The sequence below is a fragment of the Dipodomys spectabilis genome, unplaced genomic scaffold (assembly GCF_019054845.1).
Source record: "Dipodomys spectabilis isolate Male_0828 unplaced genomic scaffold, ASM1905484v1 ptg000324l, whole genome shotgun sequence".
Taxonomy (NCBI): Eukaryota; Metazoa; Chordata; class Mammalia; order Rodentia; family Heteromyidae; genus Dipodomys; species Dipodomys spectabilis.
The window spans coordinates 3,154,383-3,177,616 of NW_024871001.1; the positions used below are offsets into that span (position 1 = coordinate 3,154,383).

Below are 23,234 nucleotides of genomic sequence, written 5' to 3' on the forward strand. Positions count from 1 at the left end.
TATTAATGGGCTTAATTCGCCAATGAAAAGAAAAAGAACTGCAGACTGGATCAGAAAACAAGACCCATCCATCTGTTGCCTCCAGGAGACCCACCTCTCAGCCAAACATACAAACAAATTCAGAGTAAAGGGTTGGAAAAGGATCTACCAATCAAATGCCCCCAGTAAGAAAGCAGGTGTAGCTATCCTGATATCTGACAAAATAAACTTTTCATTAAAATCAGTACAGAAAGACAAGGACGGACACTACATATTAATACAGGGAACAATCCAAGAGGAGGATATTACCATCATCAACTTATATGCCCCAAATATTGGTGCACCCAGTTATGTTAAACAAATGCTCTCAAACTTACAGAATAAAATAGATCCCAATACGATAATACTAGGAGACTTTAACACGCCACTCTCACCAAAGGACAGGTCTACCAACCAGAGGATTGGCAAAGAAGCTACCGAATTAAGTGAGGCCATACTTCAAGCGGAATTAACTGACATCTACTGAGTATTTCACCCTAAAAAAAAAGTACACATTCTTCTCAGCAGCTCATGGAACTTTCTCCAAAATAGACCATATCATACATAGTTCATGCAAGGAACTTAAGCAAATACAAAGGGATCGACATAATCCCCTGTATCCTATCTGACCACAGTGGAATCAAGCTAGTTCTCAATAACAAAGCATACCACAGAAATTTCTCTAATACATGGAAATTGAACAGCACACTCCTTAGCAATGCCTGGGTAACGGAAGAGATCAGAGAAGAAATAAAACATTTCCTACAACTCAATGAAAATGAAAACACCTCACAAAGAAACTTGTGGGACACAGCAAAAGCAGTCCTGAGTGGCAAATTTATTGCCCTCAGTGCTCACATCAAGAGAATGGAGACTGACCAAGTAAATAATCTCATGTTGCAATTAAAACAGCTAGAAAAACAAGAAAAAATGGAACCTAAAGTTACTAGATGAAGCCAGATAACCAAATTAAGAGCAGAGATTAACCAATTAGAAAATCAGAAAATTATAGCCAAAATAAACCAAACAAAAAGCTGGTTCTTTGAAAAAATAAAATTGATGGCCCGTTGGCAAGCTTAATTTAAAAAAGAGAGGAAACCCATATTAACAGGATTAGGGATGCCACGGAAAAATCACAACACGTACCCAAGATATCCAAACAATTCTAACGGACTACTTTCAAAAGTTATACTCTCTAAAGGAAGAAAACCTGGCAGAAATCGATGCATTTTTAGAGAAATACAAGTTGCCCAAACTGAGCAAAGAAGAAGTAAGCCAATTAAATAAGCCAATATCCTACAACGAGATACAGGAAGCTATCAAAAGTCTTCCAACAAAAAAAAGCCCAGGACCAGATGGATTCACAGCAGAATTCTATAAGACCTTTAAAGAAGAACTAATATCCATACTCCTCAAGCTCTTCAGAGAAACAGAGAAGGAGGGAGCTATCCCAAACTCATTCTACAAAGCCAATATCACACTCATCCTCAAACCAGGCAAAGACCCAACCAAAAAGGAGAATTACAGGCCAATTTCCTTGATGAACACAGATGCAAAGATCCTTAACAAGATTCTAGCTAACAGAATCCAGAAACACATTAAAAAAAATCATACACTATGACCAGGTAGGCTTCATCCCAGAGATGCAGGGATGGTTTAACATACGTAAGTCAATAAATGTAATCCAACACATCAACAGAGCCAAGGTCAAGAATCACATGATTATTGCCACAGATGCAGAAAAGGCCTTTGATAAAATTCAACATTCATTCATGCTAAAAGCTCTGGAGAAAATAGGAATAGAAGGAACATTTCTAAAAACAATAAAAGCCATTTATGACAGACCAATAGCCAATATTATACTTAATGGGGAAAAGCTACAACCAATTCTCCTAAAATCAGGAACAAGGCAAGGATGCCCACTGTCTCCACTCCTCTTCAACATAGTCCTAGAACCCTTGGCCAGGGCAATAAGGCAAGAAAAAGACATTAAAGGGATCTGCATAGGGAAAGAAGAAATTAAACTATCCCTTTTTGCAGACGACATGATACTATACCTTCACGATCCCAAAAATTCCATCCCCAAACTCTTAGAAATCATAAATCATTTCGGCAAAGTAGCAGGATACAAAATAAACCCACAAAAATCAGTTGCCTTCCTATACACTGACAATGTCCAAGAAGAGAAGGAAATAAAGGGAGCAACCCCATTCACAATAACCTCCCAAAAAATAAAATATTTAGGAATTAACCTAACCAAAGATGTAAAAGAACTATTTAATGAAAACTATAAAAAGTTAAAGAAAGAAATTGCAGAAGACACTAAGAAATGGAAAGACCTCCCATGCTCTTGGATAGGCCTACTTAATATAGTAAAGATGGTAATACTTCCAAAATTAATATACAAATTAATGCAATTCCTATTAAAATCCCAATGACGTACATCACTGAAATACAGAAAACAGTCCAAAAATTCATATGGAACAACAAAAGACCTACAATAGCCAAAACAATTCTAGGGGATAAAGACAATATGGGAAGGCTATCCATGCCGAACTTCAAACTCTACTACAGAGCTATAATAACAAAGACAGCATGGTACTGGCACAAAAACAGACCCGAAGACCAATGGAACAGAATAGAAGATCCAGATATAAATCCACAGGCCTACAGCCAGCTGATATTCGACAAAAGAGCTAAATACATACAATGGAAGAAACACAGCCTCTTCAACCACTGGTGCTGGGAAAACTGGGAGGCCACATGCAGAAGTGGACCCCAGCTTATCACCATGCACCAACATCAACTCAAAATGGATTAAAGACCTTAACATTAAACCTGAATCTCTGAAACTACTGCAGGACAGAGTAGGAGAGACACTTGAACTAATAGGCACAGGAAGGAACTTCCTGAACAGAGTCCCAGGGTCACAACAAATTGGAGAGAGACTCGACAAATGGGACTACCTTAAAATAAAAAGCTTCTGCACAGCTAAATCTATTGCAACCAAGCTAGAAAGACTACCAGCTAATTGGGAAAAAATATTTACCAGCAATATATCAGACAAGGGGTTAACATCCTGTATATACAGGGAATTCAAGAAACTAATCCCTCCCAAACCTAACAAACCAATTACTAAATGGGCAAGGGAACTAAAGAGGGACTTCTCAAATGAAGAAATAAAAATGGCAAAGAAACACATGAGGAAATGTTCATCATCCCTGGTGGTGAAGGAAATGCAAATAAAGACAACCCTGAGATAACACCTTACCCCAGTCAGAATGGCCCACATCCACAAATCAGCCAATGACAAATGCTGGAGGGGATGTGGAGAAAGAAGAACCCTATTACACTGCTGGTGGGAATGTACACTTATACAAAAACTTTGGAAAGCAGTCTGGATGGTCCTTAGAAAGCTAAAGATTGACCTCCCTTACGACCCAGTCATACCACTTCTAGGCATCTACCCTGAACAACAGGAACCAATATACAAGGACACGTGCACCTCCATGTTTATTGTAGCACTGTTCACAATAGCTAGGATATGGAAACAACCCAGATGCCCCACCACAGATGAATGGATCCAAAAATTGTGGTATCTATACACAATGGAATATTATGCAGCCATTAGAAATGACAAAATAATGGCATTTGCAGGGAAATAGATGGAGCTAGAAGGAATCATGTTGAGCGAGGTCAAACCACTACTAAATATCCCCATGCTGCTGATCACATGTATGGTGTATATGTGTACACCATTATATGTTATAGACTGTGATAGACAATTTGCTCCAGGAAAGTTAGAATGAACTTGTGACTTTAAATGAGCATCATTATTCCACAATACTGTGAAGTTTGGGAAATTAGGTAATCAATCACAATTAAAAAAAAAAGAACCTCGGGGAAGGTAGGGAGGGCAAGGATGGTAGGGGGAAAACAATGGAGGGGGTAACAATGCTCAATAGGAAGTGTACTCATTGCCTTGCTCATGTAACTGTAACCCTCTGTATAGTATCTTTTCAATAAAAAAAATCTAAAATAAAATAAAGTAAAATTGGCTCTTAGTGTTAATTCTCAACAAACCCACATTATTAAGTAGATGCTATTTTAAGATCTCCAGTAAAGAAGAGATGTTTTCAGTTTAGTGAAGGTTGCTCATGCACTTCTTCCAGTGTTCTGCTTTAATTCTTTCTTTGGAAATATTTGATTTTGTTGGCCCTAACAAGTCTTTTCCCTTTTGAATGAAAATCCAGAATGAATATCCAGTTGACTGCGTTAGTGGGTAACCTCTAAGATTGTCCTTATCGTCGCTGTCCATGTGTTTATTCCCTTACCTTCAATGTGGGTGATCCAGGACTTAATTATAACCAACACAATATGCCACAGATGACAAGATACCATTTCCATGATTAAGTTACCCCTAACTAATTTCTGTCTTGCTTGCAAACTCTATGGATTCCTCTCTCCCTGGCTGGCCTTAATGAAGAAAGGAAGCCACAATATAGAGGTTCTTGCCCATAATACAACTGATATTATTGCTGCTGCTTAGCAAACAACCATAAAGTTAGTGGGTTAAAACTATATTTTAATGTTAATTTTACTTCTGTTTTTATACATCAGGAGTCTAGTACTACTCAATTAAGGTTTCACAAAGCTGCAAGCAAGATGTCCTCCAGGGCTATGGTCTAATATAAGGCATGCATTCCTCTCCCAGGCTCATTGGTTGCTGGCAGAATTCAAATTGTAGGAATGAGGTCCTCAAATGGTAGAAGCTGTCCTCCAACTCCTGGTACATGACCCTCTCCATAAATATGCCAATTGGCTTCTTCTGAGAGGTCATCTCTGCAGCTCTAAATTGTTCTGACTTCCTTGTTGGTCATGGGTGTTCTGACTTCTTTTATGGAGGAGTTCTTGAGCTTCTTTGAAAGGGGTTACCTAATTAGGTCAGGGCCACCTAGGATTAGCATCTTTTAAACGTTAGTGTAAGGCTAAGAATTTTAAATTCAATTTGTCTTTTACTCAAACTCAAAGGGAAAGCATTATTCAAGGCAAGTGGCACCAACAAGTGAAATCCTTGAGGTCATCTTAGAATTCAAGCCACTATAAATGGCATAATTTAATACCATTTGAAAGCTTTACTTTCACTTAGTTCCTACTTCATGTTGTGTGTGTGTGTGTGTGTATTCATATTGGGGCTTGAACTTCTAAGTGATATCCGTTATGTATTTTGATAAAGGCTAGCTCTTGCTGGGCACCGGTGGCTCAGGCCTGTAATCCTAGCTACTCAGGAGGCTGAGATCTGAGGATTGTGGTTCAAAGCCAGTATGGGCATGAAAGCCCATAAAACTCTTATCTCCAATAAACCACCAGAAAACTGGAAGTGGCGCTGTATCTCAAGTGGTAGAGCACTAGCCTTGAGCTGAAGAGCTGAGGGAGAGAGCTCAGGCCCAGAGTTCAAGCCCCATGACCAACAACAACAACAACAAAAGGCTATCCCTTTACCAATTGACCCACAACTCCACTTACAGGTTAATTAGAGCTAAGAGTTTCCTGCATGGGTTACTTCAAAACATGATCCTCAGATCTTAGCTTCCTAGTAGTTAGGATTATAGGCAGGGGCCACTAGCACCCAACTTCTACCGTATGTTTTGGTAAAGTATTTTTGCTAAATTGTACTAAAATTTAATTTTAAAATTTGAAATTAATTTAAAAATTTTAAATTTAAAAATAAATTTTCCTTTAATGAAATTAGAACTTTATTAATATTCACAAAGATTACCGTTAGGATTTCAAAATCATTTATTTTGTACTAGCATTTTTACAACCTTTGTTTATGAAAGACAAAGCGTTTTAAGTGGGAAAATGGTCACTATGATTGAAGAATAAAATGATTTGTTTGGGGCTGGGAATGTGGCTTAGTGGCAGAGTGCTTCTCTAGCATGCATGAAACCCTGGATTTGATTCCTCAATACCATATAAACAGAAAAATCTGGAAGTGAAGCTGTGACTCAAGAGGTAGAGTGCTAGGCTTGAGCAAAAGAAGCTCAGGGACAGTGTCCAGGCCCTGAGTTCAAGCCCCAGGACTGGCAAAAAGAAGGTTTGTTCACAAGCTTGAATGGGAAAAGTGAAGGTCTTTTGGTCTATTAAATACATAGCACCTACGAGCCAGGAAAGCAACTTCTTAATCCCTCCCATTCCTTGTGGAATAGTGCGCACGGGATTAAGCCAAACTTGATTTGTCACTGTCAACTCTAGGGACAGTTGAAATAAACAAGTTTGGCAATCTGTGGCAGGATCATCATTCCAGATCACAACATGTAATCTGAAATTATTGTGCATAATCACCTCCCAAAAGAAAGAAATGGGAAGCAAATAAACATCAACACTAAGTTTCTCTACAAATATATATTATTTACACAACTGCATTTAGACAGTCTTTATTCAGGTTTAAGGCATTTTGTGTCCTGAGATATTTTAAAATTAGATATTTTTGCCCCCATTTGATCAGTGGGTAACTTCCATATCCTTCCAAATTTCATTCATATTCATTCATTTTAACAGCAGAACCAATCAGATATATTTATTAAAATAATTTCATACAAACACTTTTGACTCAGGTTTTAACAAATACATTTAAAACTGTTACAGTGCCATGAGGTGGTGAACATTGTCTTATGAAATAAGAAGTAAAATTATTTAGCAAAAACCATGAAATATCTTAGAGTTCAATTTTCACATACAAAAATACATTGTTTTATGCAACACTGAACAGTTAAGGCCACAACACTTCAAGAAGAGGTTGAGATGTTGAGATATATTTTGAAATCGCTTGTCAAAAATATTTGCATACATAAATATCAAAACTGGTCATACTGCTCAAATAAAATCTATAATTTACATCTTTAAATTTATTTTATTAGAAACTTTCTTTCAGAAGTCATAACGTTTTTCAAGTATAAACTATGAATGTGCTTGATGACCATGAAAACATAAGACATATCCTTTATAATATCATACAGGATTTTGACTTTCCCTCAGCAGTATTTGATGGTGAAGGATCCTGAAAGTTTTGTTCCATTTGGCTCTGGCTGGCATCTTTGTTATCGCTTTGTAATGGTACTTCATCTCCTACTGGTTTAATGGTTTCAGGTGACTCATTCTGTGTAAATCTCTGACCTGTCAGAGACATCCATTTAAGGAAAAACATCTAGAAAAAACATACACAAAGAAAAAAGATTCCATTTCAGTAAGTGAAATATTCACTTGGTATGCAGGGGTATTACTTTAAACAGGCATGATCATGATGTCATCCCATCTTTATGGAGTGCCACATGTCAGCTGGTTTATTCTTAGCACACATCAGTCTTATTCCTTTTTACCAAAATACAGTCAGGACTCCACCCTAAATCAAGATCTTTCAGGATATAAACTTTAACATTATCAACATCTTGGTAATATGACCATTTTTTGTCAAAAAAATGATTTCACTTTGTTGTAAGAGAGAAAAACACGGAAAGTAGGATATTACCTATAGTTAACTTTTAAATATAACCAGAATGGGCCACTTTGGGGACACTTGCCATCCACAGTGTGTCATATGTAAAGAAAAACATTCTGGAGGAAGACATATTTCCCTATTCCTGTGGATCAGAACTCCTAGCAAAGTGTTAGTGTTGCCAAATGATGGCTGTGTGAGTCCTATGGGTCTGTGCAGGCAGGCAGTGAGATATAGGGACCTGTTGCTCAGGGGAGGTCAATGCTGCAAATGTACAGAATCCAGACATGAACTTGAAGAGATGAAAGAACTCAGGGATTCCTGGAAGGCAGAAAGAAAGATGATAAGAGGAGATACCAGGGACTGGAAATGTGGTAGAGTGCTTGCCTCAAATGTGTGAAGCCAGAAGTAGCGCTGTGGCTCAAGTGGTAGAGTGCTAGCCTTCGGTATGAAGAGGCTCAGGGACAGTGCCCAGGCCCTGAGTTCAAGCCCCCAGGATTGGAAAAAAAAGAGATACTGAGGAAGAGCAAAGTGGGAGGGGGTGTAGCACTGAGGACTGCAGGAGAACATAAGGAAAAGGCATCTCAGGCATCAGGCAAGGAAAACATATTAAGAAGATAGGGGCCAACAGAGCCACATGCAGGAGTTATCAGATAAAATGCTAATGGAAGTTTCATCCTACTTAAGTTCTTTGAGGATTTACCGAGAGAGAAAACAGGTTTCTTTCTCTTTTTTTCTTTTTTTTTTTTTGTCGGTCATGGGGCTTGAACTCTGGGCCTGGGCACTGTCCCTCAGCTCTTCAGCTCAAGGCTAGCGCTCTACCACTTGAGCTACAGCGCCACTTCCGGTTTTCTGGTGGTTTATTGGAGATAGGAGTCTCAGGGTCTCTCCTGCCCAGGCTGGCTTTGAACCGCGATCCTCAGATCTCAGCCTCCTGAGTAGCTAGGATTACAGGCGTGAGCCACCAGCGCCCGGCCTCTCTTTTTTCATTTCTTTTCTTCCTTTCTTCCTTCCTTCCTTTCTTTCTTTCTTTTTTTGTCAATCTTGGGGCTTCAGCTCAGGGCTCAGGCACTGTCCCTGAGCTTCTTTTGGCTCAAGGCTAGCACTTTGAAACTTGAGCCACAGTGCCACTGCTGGCTTTTTCTGTTTATGTGGTACTGAGAAATCAAACCTAGGGCTTCATGCATGCTAGACAAGCTCTCTACCACTAAGCCACATTCCCAGCCCTAGAAAACAGGATTCTTAATGAATTACAATACAAATAATGATTCTGACATGATGCCAACACAATAAAACAGGAAAGAAAAACTAAGTTAGGAATTGGTTCTTTTAGAAATCAAGATAGTGCTAATAATGACCATTCATTTATAACCTTAAAATGGAAGAATTAAAAGTGAAAAGTTATAAAGCTTCTAGAAAAAGTGTTTGTGGATTAAAATGGAAGCACTCTTGTTTCTGCTATTTTTGAGGGATAACAAAAGAACAAGAAATTCTGAGGGCTGGGAATGTGGCTTAGTGGTAGAATGCTTGCTTAGCATACATGAAGCCTGGGTTCGATTCCTCAGTAGCACATAAACAGACAAAGCTGGAAGTGGCACTGTGGCTTAAGTGGCAGAGTGCTAGCATTGAGCAAAAAAAAAGCTCCAGGGCAGACTTCAATCACCAGGACTGGCAAAAAAATTCTAAGTATAAAAATATAATTTTATAAATGTGCAGATAATCTCACAAGAAATCAAGGGAAGTTGGGTGCTGGTGGCTTACGCCTGTAGTCCTAGCTACTTAGGAGGCTTAGTTCTGAGGACTGCAGTTGGAAACATGAAGAAAGTCCATGAGAATTTAATCTCCAATAAACTACTCCGAAAAAGCCAGAAGTGGCACTGTGGCTCAAGTGGTAGAATGTTAGCTAGCTTTGAGCAGAAAGAGGCTCAAGGATAGTGCTGGGCAAGAAAAAAAAAAAAAAAAGAAAAAAAATTAAAGGAAATCCCTGTGGGCCAAAAAATGAGGAAGGTTCACAAGCCTCAGAGGTGAATACTAAAATGATATTGGTCTCATAACTTAAAGATGATTGAATTTTAACAGATTTGATCTCACAAAATGTGGGGAAAAGAATTGAGAGCTCTACATAAGGTGAGAATTCTGTAAGTACTATGTCCTTAACACAAGTCCACATACAAATGACTCTCTTGGTTTGGCTTTTTTTTGTGTGTGCTACTGGGGTTTGAAATTAGGCCCTTGCACTTGTTAGACAGGTAGTCTACAACTTAAGCCATGTTCCAAGGCTTTTACAACAGCTTTAGTTGTCTTTTAGATAGTCTCATATATTTTGCTTGGGTCAACCTCCGACTGCTGTTGTCCTCCCTACCTTCTCCTCCCATGTAGCTGTGAATATTGGTGTGAGCCACTCTGCCCCAACTTGTTGGTTGATATGGCATATCACTGTTCTTGAGCAGACTGGCCTCAATTTGAGATACTCCCAATCTCTACCTTTCAAGTAGTTCATATTATAGGCCTGAGCCATGGTGCCTTTTGGCTTCCCTTTTATGAGGAAGAAAAAAATGTTTTGCTGAGGTGAGTTTGAGGTTCATATGATCAATGTGATAATTAACCCAAAGTGCTTCCTGCCATTTCATACCTAACAAAGGGTAATAAATATTCTCTATGGATGAATTCACTTTAATCTAGGCCTTATAGGATTGCCACAAAAAAGTCCTACTTGAACATAAACTTGGGAGTCCAAATTACAAAATACATCTATAAACAAGTTGCTATTATCAAGTCCATCAAAGTAATACATAAATATTGACTCCTGATGATAGCTGACACTGGAATTAAGAAATATAGAATAGAAAGTAAGTATATTAACTGATTTAAAAAGCAAAAACCCTAAATATTAATTTTTCAAAGAACATATTTAATTGAAAAAAGAACCAAAATAAAACTTTAAAATATGAAAAAATTAGCTGGGCACTGGTGGTCCACACCTGTAATTCTAGCTACTCAGGAGGCTGAGATCTGAGGATTGTGGATCAAAGCCAGTCTAGGCAGGAAAGTCCCTGAGACTCTTAAACTACTTTTTTTTTTTTGGGGGGGGGGTCCGGTCGTGGGCCCTGAACTCTGGGCCTGGGCGCTGTCCCTCAGCTCTTCAGCTCAAGGCTAGTGCTCTACCACTTGAGCCACAGCACCACTTCTGGCTTTTTTCTTTTTTCTTATGTGGTGCTGAGGAATCGAACCCAGGGCCTCATGCATGCAAGGCAAGCGCTCTACCACTGAGCCACCTTCCCAGCCCCCTGAGACTCTTATCTCCAATTAATCACCAGAAAACTGGAAGTGATTCTGTGGCTCAAGTGGTAGGCTCGCCTTGAGCTGAAGAGCTCAGGGACAACGCCCATGTCCAGAGTTCAAGCCCCATGACTGACTATATACAAAAAAATAAGGTCAGACACTACTGGCTCACATCTGTGAATCCTAGCTACTTGGAAGGCTGAAATAAAAGGATTGCAGTTTGAGGCCAGTTAAGACACCCCTTCTTACCAATACCTGGATGCAGTGGCACATGCTTATCATCACAGCTACATGGGAAGCATAGACAGACCATTTTTGAGGCACTCGCTGGGCATGAAAGGAGATCCTATCTAAAACTAACCAACAAGGGCAATAAAGGGCTCAGTGATAAAATTACCTGCCTAGTAAGAGTGAGGATGAGTTCAAATACCATTACTGCCAAAAAAAATAATCAATGAAATTATAATTTAATAAGTAGGTGAAAGAGCAGAATAATTTCAACAAAAGGGAAGCTCTCAAGTCAATAAAAACCTTTACATTCCCTATCGCAGACATAGAAAATATGAAATAGATAATAAAAGATATGGAGAACAGAATGGAAAAGTTTCATGTCAGTTCAAAAAGTAAAAGAGTTAATATTTAAATATTTAAATGAAAAAGAATTTTTAAAAATATAGTGAATAAGGGCTGGAAGTGTGGTTCAAATAGCAAGCATAAGGACTTATAACACCAAAAAATATATAATTAATGAAACAAATTTTCAGATTCAAGAGTCATAATAAATTTCAAGAAGGTTAAAATGAAAAGTTAAGAGCTAGGCATCCGAAATATATCAAAGACACACAATCTAAGAAAGCACTAAAAAAGCAGTAAGAGAGCCAGGTGCTGGTGACTCACACCTATAATCCTAGCTACTCAGAAGGCTGAAGTCTGAGGATTGCAATTGAAAGCCAGCCCGGGCAGGAAAGTCCATGAGACTTTTATCTCCAATTAGCCACCAGAAAACTGGAAGTGGCACTGTGGATCAAGTGGTAGAGTGCTCGCCTTGAACTGAAGAGCTCAGGGACAGTGCCCAGACCCAGATTTCAAGCCCCACAACCGACCAAAATTCACTGACAGAAACATGACGTTATTTATTAAGTTATCAACAATTATACTAAAGCAGTATTTTGAGCCAGACACTGGTGGCTCACAGCTGTAATCCTAGCTACTCAGGAGACTGAGATCTGAGGATCATGGTTCAAAGCCAGCCTAGGCAGGAAAAGTCCGTGAGATGCTTATCTCCAATTAACCACCCAAAACCCAGAAGTGGTGCTGTGGCTCAAATGGTAGAGTGCTGGCCTTGAGCTGAAGAGCTGAGAGATAGTGCCCAGGCCCAGAGTTCAAGCCCCATGACCCCCCCAAAAAAGCAGTATTTTGGTGTTTTTTGTTTTGTGCAGTACTAGAAAACAAATCTGGTATGCTAGACAAGGCCTCTGAAGAAATATCTTAATACTATTTTTTTTTATTTTTTCAATTTTTAAAAATTATTAAGTAGGGCTGGGAAGGTGGCTCAGTGGTAGAGTGTTTGCCTAGCATACATGAAGCCCTGGGTTTGATTCCTCAATACCACATACACAGAAAAAGTCGGAAGTGGTGCTATGGCTCAAGTGGTAGAGTGCTAGCCTTGAGTAAAAGAAGCTCAAGGACAGTGCCCAGGCACTGTTCAAGTCCCAGGACTGGCCAAAAAAAAATAGAATAAATGTGAAAGAAGGGGCAGTGGGACAGAAAAAAATTCTAAAATCCTTGTACTATTTGGGGAAAAGATAGGAACATCAAATGCCTTAGATTAGACCTTAAGGATGTATGTGAAAATGGAAAATTAATTCCACTTACCTTTTTGGATTTTTTCACTTCTTGACTTGGTGTTGAATCACTAACTTCCAGGTTGTCTGGAGAAGTACTCGGGGCACATTCATGCATGTTTCCTACAATCAAATATATTTAAATATATTGTTCATTCTGCAGGGCACCAGTGGCTCATGCCTATAATCCTAGCTACTCAGGAAGCTGAGATATGAGGACCAAGGTTTTAGACTACCCTAAAGCCCTGAACACTGACATGTGAACACCATGAACCATATATTTGCATGTGAAGTATCTGTGATAGTTATAAATGAAAACAGATATGCCTGGGTAACATATTTCATAACTTGTTAATGAGGGTCAGATGACAGTAAAAGCTATAAAAAACATATGTGAATAAGCTTATGATGACCCAAAAACATGGATACATATATATGCATACATATATAAATATTTTATACCTAACTTTCCTTTAATAAATTTTTCTTAAAATTTTATCTAAAATTTAAAAATATGCTTTTGAAGTCAAATGTGTTCATACCTTTTGGATTTTTGTTGTATTCATGAACAGCTAGATCCTCTACACTGGCTTTTCTTTCCTATAAACAATAAAGACACAATGTCACAAAAATAACATATTCATAAGCCAGGTGCCAGTGGCTCATGCCTGTAATCCTGGCTACTCAGGAGACTGAGCTCTGAGGATCGTGGTTCAAAGCCAGCCTGGGCAGGAAAGGCCGTGAAACTCTTATCTCCAATAAACCACAAGAAAACTGGAAATGGTGCTGTGGTTTAAGTGGTAGAGCACTATCCTTGACCTGAAGGGCTGAAGGACAGAGCTCAGGCTCAAAATTCAAGCCCCATGACTGGCGCCCCCCCCCCCCCAAAAAAAACCCACACCAAACAAAACCCATATTCATCCTGTGCTAGGTAAATTAGTCTTGATTTTTAAGCAGAGTTACAGAGCCTGTCTCTAGCTAATAAGATAAATGTCTGATGATTACTTCTTTTTTTTTCTGGTACTGGGGCTTGAACTCAGGGATGGAGTTCTTATTTATTTATTTTTATTTTATTTTTTTTTTGTCGGTCATGGGGCTTGAACTCTGGGCCTGGGTGCTGTCTTGTCCCTCAGCTCTTCAGCTGAAGGTGAGCGCTCTACCACTTGAGCTACAGTACCACTTCCATTTTTCTAGTGGTTTATTGCCCGGGCTGGCTTTGAACTGTGATCCTCAGATCCTTAGCCTTCTGAGTAGCTAGGATTACAGGGGTGAGCCACCGGTGCCTGGCTCTTATTTATTTTTAATCTTACAACTGGCTCTCTATCAGCTGAGCCATACCTCTACTTCCATGTGATGATTACTTCATCTTGCTAGGCTGTTGTGAAATTAAGGTCCTTATATATTAATTACTAATGTTCTAGTTTAAAATTATATGATTAAAAAACCAGTATGACTCAAAAATTTTCCTCAAAGATGATTCAGAAATATTAACTGGCATATAATTAATCTCAACATTTTACCATCTAGAATAGGTATTCAATAATTTCTGTATTAGAAGTTTAGAAACCATCCTGATCCAAATTATAAATGCTTCCTATGAAGAGAATCATTTTCCCTTTCTGAAAAAAAATAGCTGACAGAATATTTTTTAGCCCCAGTGTGAGGAAGGAGCCTTGGCAAAAGAAGGCACCAAGGATGAGAATGATCTCTAAGGAACAATAATATTTTGTAAAGTAAAAAATACATAGCTGAGTGCCAGTGGTTCATGGCTATAATCCTAGCTATTCAGAAGGCTGAGATTTGAGGATCACAGTTCAAAGCTAGCCCAAGTAGGAAAGTCTGTCAGATTCTTATATCTAACACACTACCAAAGGAAGTAGAGTTATGACTAGAGTGGTAGAACACTAGCCTTGAGCAAGAGAAGCTTAGGGACAGGCCTTGAGTTCAAGCTCCAGGACCAGCACAATAAACAAAAAAAGAAAAACAAAAAATACATGCCCATAAAACAATACATGTATCTTAAGTACCAATTCAAATAAAAAGATATATAGATATATTTCAGTAGTTATCTATGTCAGAAAAAAGGAGAATGGGAGCAGGGCTAAAAGAAAATTAATTCAGCTGGGCGCCAGTGGCTCATGCCTGTAATCCTAGCTACTCAGGAGGCTGAGATCTGAGGATTGTGGTTCAAGGCCAGCCCAGGCAGGGAAGTCTGTGAGACTCTTATCTCCAATTAACTACAAGAAAACTGGAAGTGGCGCTGTGGCTCAAGTAATAGAGCGGTAGCTTTGAGCAGCGACAGCACCCAGGCCCAAAGTTCAAGCCCCACGACCAACTAAAAACAAACAAGAGAATTCAAGTAAAAGGAAAGAACGTAGCACAGAGCAGGGATCAGTACAGAAGTCTCAACTAATAGTACATGAGAGTTACAGAATGAAAATAGATTCATATAATGCTATTGGGTTTGGGTTTCAGAATTCCACACCTCTGAAATTAGAACCAAATATTGTTAGTAAACAAATCATTTCAAACTGACCAACTGTCTGTCTCCTAGCAAAACTGCCAAATAATTATGCTTGTAACATTCCTAAATTGATTTTCAGGATGATCATTGCTCTCTTAGTAATATCTCCTCTTAATTCTTCTTTACATATTTCTGTCTATATTTTATCTGTGAAGAATTAAGCACAACATCAAATACTGCTGGGACCAACTTTCATTTGTTCATATACATTTAAATGTATGGATGTACACATCCCATTTTCCCACTAGCACTGGGGCTCCTAACTTTGAATTTTCAGTATTTTAAACACCTATGCCCAATTTTATTGTTCATTTCCCAGAAGTATACTATCCATACCAACTGACTTCTATGCATGTGGGGGATAGCATTCTACCAAGCAGTGTGGCAGTGTGTTAGAGAAAAGATTTGCTTAATTTAGAAAGTAGTCAAAGCCTTTTCTTGGCACATGAGTAAAGTATTGCTGCTCCCATAGGATAACAGAACTTTCAGGGACTAGGAAACCATAGGATCAAGATGCAAACATCTATCAGCACACCTCTTCAGCGATTTCAGCTGGAATGTCTTTGACACTTCCTGGCACTTTGGTTTCACCATGGTCACCTGCAGCAACATTTTTATCATCTTCCACAGTTTTCTTCTCTTCTGTTTGTTTGGCATTAATTTGACTATCATTATCTTCTGGTTTGGGGTCTGTAATTTCGGAAACACTCAGATCCTATGACAAAGTTGATCACAAGAGAAGAGTAAGATTAGAAAAAAGAGATTTAATAATGCTATCATAAATAATTTATACTATCTTAAATAACATGTAGAAAATTAAATCACATATAGCAGTTGCATAGATAAAACATCTATTTCAACATCTAGGTTTCTTAAATGGTATTAGTACCTGCAGCATGGTTAAAATGGTAAAATTTAAATATTTATTTTCTTGACTGGCTCTACAAGATGCTTTTAAACTTGAGAGAAGTGAAAAACATTTTCTATTTATTATGGCATTACATTATAGATGATGTATTGTGCTCATTTTTTAAAACATAGGACTTTAGAATCCTTCCAAAGATATTTTCCCCTGATATTTATAAAAGAGATAAGTGTAACTACTTACATTTCAGGCAAAGATAAAAGGGTACCTAATAGTAATCCTTTGCTCTTGATTGTTAAGAGCAGAGGAAAATTCAAATAGAGATATAACTTGGTTTATGTGGCTTCTAGCCAGCTAATCCAAATTAGAAAACACTATGCATTTGGTAGATGTATAGTCAATATTGTAATGCTTAGTAAGTACAGGAAGTAAGCATTGTATTTTAGCCTTTATCCTCTACTGAGACTTTTTTGAAGTTATGTAGGATAAATGCTATGGTGGCTATAATTCACCAGAGACCAAAAACTTATTTCTGCATGATTTTCCCTCTAGGTAACATATTATGCATATGCATAACTATGGTTAACTAACATTACTTATGGATGGTAAATATGTACATAATTATATATAAGTGGTAGACTAACTAGAAAGAATCATAATGCTAAGATTCAGAGTTTCAGACTATGCCCCTGTCTCCCAGCAGAGTTGGGCTAGTCTGGCACTAACTCAATTCCTGTCAGGCTTGCTAGCTTAGATATTAGTGTCCTTGTAGAATAATAAAGTGGTATTTTTTTTTTTTTTTTAAAAAAGACTTTGGGCCGGGCACTGGTGGCTCACGCCTGTAATCCTAGCTACTCAGGAGGCTGAGATCTGAGGATCGCGGTTCAAAGCCAGCCCGGGCAGGAGAGACCGTGAGACTCCTATCTCCAATAAACCACCAGAAAAGCGGAAGTGGCGCTGTAGCTCAAGTGGTAGAGCGCTCGCCTTGAGCTGAAGAGCTGAGGGACAGCGCCCAGGCCCAGAGTTCAAGCCCCACGACCGACAAAAAAAAAAAAAAAATTGGAATTTTATTTTAGAAATAGGCAAATCACACATACATGTCTACAAACTACAATTTTAATCAGTAACCAAGAAAATGTATACTATAAGAGCTGCTGGAACTACATCATTTTCTAAATTTGACAAAGCTATTAGAAAATGGCATTTTTTGCTAAAAAATTACAATTAAGCATTTGGGACTTTTAAAGTACATTTGAAATTATTCTATACACACCTGGACAACTACTTTAAGTCACAGAAAACACTTACCTTCAAACTGAAACAATTTAGGAGAAATTGGTAGAACTGTTGTTTTATAAAGAGAAAGGGTAAAGTTTAAGTACATTTTTGACACTACTATTTAAGATAGAAAGAGGTGAATGGTCAAGTAAGATTCTTGTGTTAGGAACACAGGAGGTGAATGGGCCTGACTTCTCACAAAAGGACTTGTTTCAGGGGTCACACAACATGGGGTAACACTTTTAAATTATCTTTACAGAATAGTAAGAAAGCCAATGTTTCTTGTGAGGTTTCAGTGTGCTTAAGAATACAATCACAGGGCTGGGTGATATAGTTCAGATGTAGAGAGCTTGTTTTGTATGCATGAGACTTCTGAGTTGGTTCTCAGTAATACACAAATAAATTACATACCATGCATTAAAATTAGAGGCTTCTATTAGAAGGTAGCCTGGGGTTATCCTTGGACAGAGAATGGGAAGTGGGGATGGGAAGAAGGGCATCTGAGGAGCTTTAAACTAAGCTTTTATTTGCCAGTCCTGGGGCTTGAACTCAGGACCTGGGCACTTTCCCTGAACTTTTGCTTAAGGCTAGCACTCTACCACTTGAGCTACAGTGCCACTTCTGGTCTTTTCTGTGTATGTGGTATTGGGGAATTGAACTCAGGGCTTCATGCATGCTAGGCAAGCACTCTACCGCTAAGCCACATACCCAGCCCCCCTAGTTTTTAAGTTTAAAAAACCCACATCTAAAGAACTATAAAGCATAATATTTCATGCTACAATTCTGGATTCATGACCTTCTTCAATGTCATATAGGGTACAGAATGGTTTCCCAATATATTAATGCGTCATGAAACTTTATAACTAAGTTCTATCAGCAACAAAATGCATATATTAAAGTTCAATTTCAAGGAGTTTTCTTTGCTTTCTTTTTTGGTCAGTTGTGGGGCTTGAGCTCAGACCCTGGGCACTTTTCCTGAGCTCTTTTGCTTAAGGATAGCACTCTACCACTTTGAGCCACAGCTCATTTCCAACTTTTTTGGTGGTTAATTGAAGATAAGAATCTCATGGACTTTCTTGCCTGGGCTGGCTTCGAACCATGATCCTCAGATGTCAGCCTTCTGAGTAGCTAGGATTATAGGCATGAGCCATCAGCATTCGGCTAAGGACTTTTGTTTGCTTTTTTGGTTATTTTTTTGGATTGGAAAAGGTAACATGTTTTTTACTATACTAGAAATCACCAAATAGTAGTGAGAGGATATTAAATACAAAGGTCTAAGCACTGTTTTCTAAGCCTTGCGCTACCTCAGCATGGCATCTAATTACGTTGCAGGATATATATAAAATAGGAAAAATATTATCTATGTACATATGTATATATATATGTTATATATATAACATTATATGTATAATGTAATGTTATATATATTACATATATAACACTGTTTTATATATATATGTATATATGTGTTTATCTATCTATCTATCTATATCTATATCTATATCTATATATATATATATACACACACAGTAAATAGCACTCTTTCCACGCAGCACTCAATTTTCCAATCCAAAAGAAGGAAGACATGGCTTTTCACCTCACTTCCAATTCCATCCCAAAATGTCTTCAAGATACATGTTCCCATGTCTTCATCCCCACAATCCTAGTCCAGGCCCTCTTCATTCTTTGCCTGGCCTACTATAACTGCTGCAGTCTAACTGGGATCTGTGACTTGGGTTCTATTCTTTTCAAATCCATTCTCCATATATTGCCAGGATGGTTATACAAAAATCCAAGTGTAGTCAACTTACTCTTTAACATCTTTTTTTTTGCTAGTTCTGGGGCTTGAACACTGGGGCCTGAGCACTGTCTCTAAGCTTCTTTTGCTCGAGGCTAGTACCTTAATACTTGAGCCACATCGCCACTTCCAGCTTTTTCTGTGTATGCGGTACTGAGGAATCAAACCCAGGGCTTCATGAACGCTAGGCAATACTGTACCACTAAGCCACATCCCCAAGTCCCTTCTTTAACCTCTTTTACAAACCTGTAAGACCAAATATTCTTTTTTTTGTGGGGGGGGGGGTCCGGTCGTGGGGCTTGAACTCTGGGCCTGGGCGCTGTCCCTGAGCTCTTCAGCTCAAGGCTAGCGCTCTACCACTTGAGCCACAGCGCCACTTCCGGCTTTTTGCTTATGTGGTGCTGAAGAATTGAACCCAGGGCCTCTTGCATGCAAGGCAAGCACTCTACCACTGAGCCACCTTCCCAGCCCCAAGACCAAATATTCTTATGATTTCACATCAGCCTGGAAAGCCCCATTCCCTTAACCTTGTTGTCTTGTTAAGTTTTGTTTGACCTGTCTTGTTTCATGACTTAGGATTCTTTACTTCATAATGAAGAGCTTTCTCCTGACTTCTCTGTGGCAGCTTAAGTTCCACTCCTAACACAGTCTAATGTATGAAAAAAATTCTGGTACATCCTACAGAGCTTCTTGAAATCAAGAGTCATATCTTATTCCCTGCATACACAAGACACAGTATCTGTTTCTTCTCATTAGTTAAAGGATTCAAATGGAGGAAAGATATACATTTGGGGGTAATATTTTATCTTTGGACAGGCCTAGCCAAAACCACAGGAAACAAATAACACTATGAAGAAATAGGGTTAGCCAGGTACCAGTAGCTCATGCCTATAATTCTAGCTACTGGAGGCTAAGATCTGAGGATTGTGATTTGAAGCCAGCCTACACAGGAAAGTCTGTGAGACCCTTATGTTCAATTAACCACAAGAAAACCAGAAGTGGCACTATGGCTCTAAGTGATAGAGCACTAGCCTTGACCCTAAAAGTTCAGGAACAATACCCAGGCCCTGATTTCAAGATCCATAACTGACCAAAAAAAAGAGAAAGGGTTACCTTGATATTCCTAGGTGTTCTTTGAAGAAATATATACCTAAAGGGCATATAACATAACAGCTAAGAGGGCCCCAGGAGGTGGAATATAAGTTGGCCTTACTTCTTGTGATCCACTTGACCTGAGGAAGTTTTGGTACATAAATATTTATTGAATAAATAATATATACCAAACATGTGTCAAGTACTGGGAATACAATGCCACATATTTTTACAATGAAAAGAAGAAGGGATTACAACTCTTTCCTTGATGGTTGCATTTGGTTTAATGTATGTATACATGTTTAGCAAGTAAAGTAAGAAAAGGCACTTCAGTTGCACTCACCTTGAGTGCTGCTGTACAGCAGCAGCAGACGTTCTGTGGAAATTCGCAGCTTACCTTAAAGACTTGTTCTGACAGAGTACTCATTAGGAAACTGTAACTCAATGGCTTCTACATATACAGCCCATACTTCCCTCAGTAATGATCAGTGATAAACTACAGCCAAATCTTGAGCAACCAGCAGATGCGGGACATGAAAAAGGATCTAATTATTTTAATCTATATCTCCAAATCCATAGGGACAAAGTGCTCATTTTTAACTTCCTTTTCTTTCTCTGCTAAGATATATAAGTGATATCCATATTTACATTTATTAAGATATATATTAAGGTATATTAGTATATTTTAAAATATAATTTATAAATATGTAAACCACTTTTATTCATATAAGTCTGTGGTCTTTTAGCCATCCTCTAAGCCACTACTGGCCACTAGTAGACTCTTCTCGATAAACTTTAGAGAGTAAGAAGCTTGCTAGCCATTAATATGGAATTAAATAAATGGTCACTGAACAGCTCATTACTTAGTTTTTGGTCACTGCTTACCTTCATCAGAACTGCTAGTTTGCCTGAAGTTTGTATGATCTGGGATTCGTTATTGAGGATAAGAGATACCAGTAATTCTGATTCTGACAAAGCTCTAGTTGGTAATGAAATAGAGATGTTCCTATAGAAACACTCAGGTCACCTATTCTAACTTGATGTTTCCAGATGAAGAAACTGAGGCCTACAAAGGCTAAGAAACTGGCCCAAGTTTTCCAGCTAAAAAGTATAAAGCTAGAAGGAGGGCGCTGGTCTCTGAATAACTGTATATCCTCTTAATCAGAACACATGCTTGTAAAAGCAACTGCTTCTAAAGAGTATACAAAGTTTTTGGCCGGGAAACTGCAAAGAAATTGCAAAGTGGACATCTAGACCAGTTCACATTCTGAGATGGGCACACTTCAAAATTACAATTTCATGTTGCTAAATGATAACCTCTCTTCAGGGGAAGAAGAATGCCTCTATTTCTAACATAAACAACTTGAGTTTAAAAGTTTCTCATTTCCCTGGAATTCCTTAAAAAGTTCCTTTATGAACTCTACATCTGTCATCCATATTATTCAATCCTTTTCAAACTACTTTTGAGGTAACTATGTTTGAGCTAGGCTCTAGTGGCTCACACCCATAATCCTAGCTACTCAGAGGTGGAGATCTGAAGACTGCAGTTTGAAGCAAGCCCAAGTATGAAAGTCTATGACACTACTATGTCCAATTATTAACCACCAGAAAACCTGAAGTGGAGCTATGGTTCCAAGGAGCAGTGTGCTAGCCTTGAGCAACAAAGCTCAGGGACAGCATCTGGGACCTAAATTTAAGCCCATGACTGAGAAAACAAACAATGTTTGGGCACATACACTTTATCATAGTATTAATTCTATGTTATGAAAAGTTAATGAATGTGGTAGAATTTGGCTATGGCCCGCAATGCCTATCTATTTACCAGAGCTGCTTATAGCTAAGAAGAATTTGCAATTGCAACTAGGAAATTCTGCACTTCATTTGATTACATTTTTTCTCCTCATATTCTCTTTTACTCATTAAGAATCAAATGAGCAAAGAATTCAACTACACAAAATGCACAGGATGTTTACATCAAAATCTTCTCTGCTCCTTGTGTCTAAGGTATAGAAGGGACTGAGAAAAGAAATCAGTTGGAAAGGGAGTTTGTGACTCATGCCTGTAATCTTAGCTACTCAGGAGGCTGAGATCTGAGGATTGAAGCCAGCCCAGGCAAGAAAATTCATGATACTACAGTAATCTCCAATGAATCACCAAAAAGCCAGTGGTGAAAAGCTTTGGGACAGGGCCCATGCCTGAGTTTAACCTCCAGGACTGGAGCACATGTGACTCACACACACACACACACACACACACACACACACACACACACACACACACACACACACCACACCACACACACACACACACACACACACACACACACACACACACACACACACACACACACACACACACACACACACACACACACCAAACACAAGAAAACTACCTTCATAATATACATTAGAAATTTTAAGGGAAGACAAATTATTTTAGTGGACTCTAACCCCTGTAAAATTCAACATCTAATATTAGATATTTTTGCCTTTCCACGAACAATACTATTTAAATTTAATCTTTATTTTACTTAAAACATTCTGACATACAAAAGACAAAATGAGAATTACAGAATAGTCAATGAAGAAATGTCAGGGACAGAAAACATTGAGAATGAAGATTCAGACAGTACAGTTAAAATTCAGGAAGGAAATTAAAATACAAAGTTATAAAAGATAAGAAACAATAAAACTGTAACTTTGTAAGAGTGAAAAATATTTTATATAAAACTAGGCGTACTTTAAAGTATAATTTTTCCTAAACATTTTCTATTCAAGTAACAAAATGAGAGAATAACAAATTCAGAATGAAAAGAATTTAAGTATTATTATCAATTATTCACTTAACTGTACAAATGAGGAAATTGAGTTCCAAAAAGTAACTCTGCCTGGCCTATAAGCAAAAGTTTTACATACTCCCAGATTGTTAATCTCCATTTCATTAGATATAATGTCATCTGCCTAGAGAGTAACTAAAAGAGATCACATTATTAAGATCGAAACTTCAAATACAGCTGTCACAGTAGATTTTTATAAAAA

At 38.2% G+C, this 23,234-nt stretch overlaps 1 protein-coding gene across 1 annotated transcript in view; it reads right to left on the minus strand.

Moving 5' to 3' along the window:
* Positions 1 to 6,583: 6,583 nt before the first annotated feature.
* Positions 6,584 to 23,234, minus strand: part of Rpgr (retinitis pigmentosa GTPase regulator) — a 59,252-nt gene continuing 42,601 nt past the window's right edge. The window contains exons 15-18 of the mRNA XM_042702441.1: positions 15,699 to 15,878; positions 13,182 to 13,239; positions 12,671 to 12,762; positions 6,584 to 7,225 (exon numbers count right to left, since the gene is read on the minus strand). Of these exons, the coding sequence (XP_042558375.1) occupies positions 7,022 to 7,225; positions 12,671 to 12,762; positions 13,182 to 13,239; positions 15,699 to 15,878 (534 nt within the window). The 3' untranslated portion in view covers positions 6,584 to 7,021. The remainder of the gene's footprint in view (positions 7,226 to 12,670; positions 12,763 to 13,181; positions 13,240 to 15,698; positions 15,879 to 23,234) is intronic.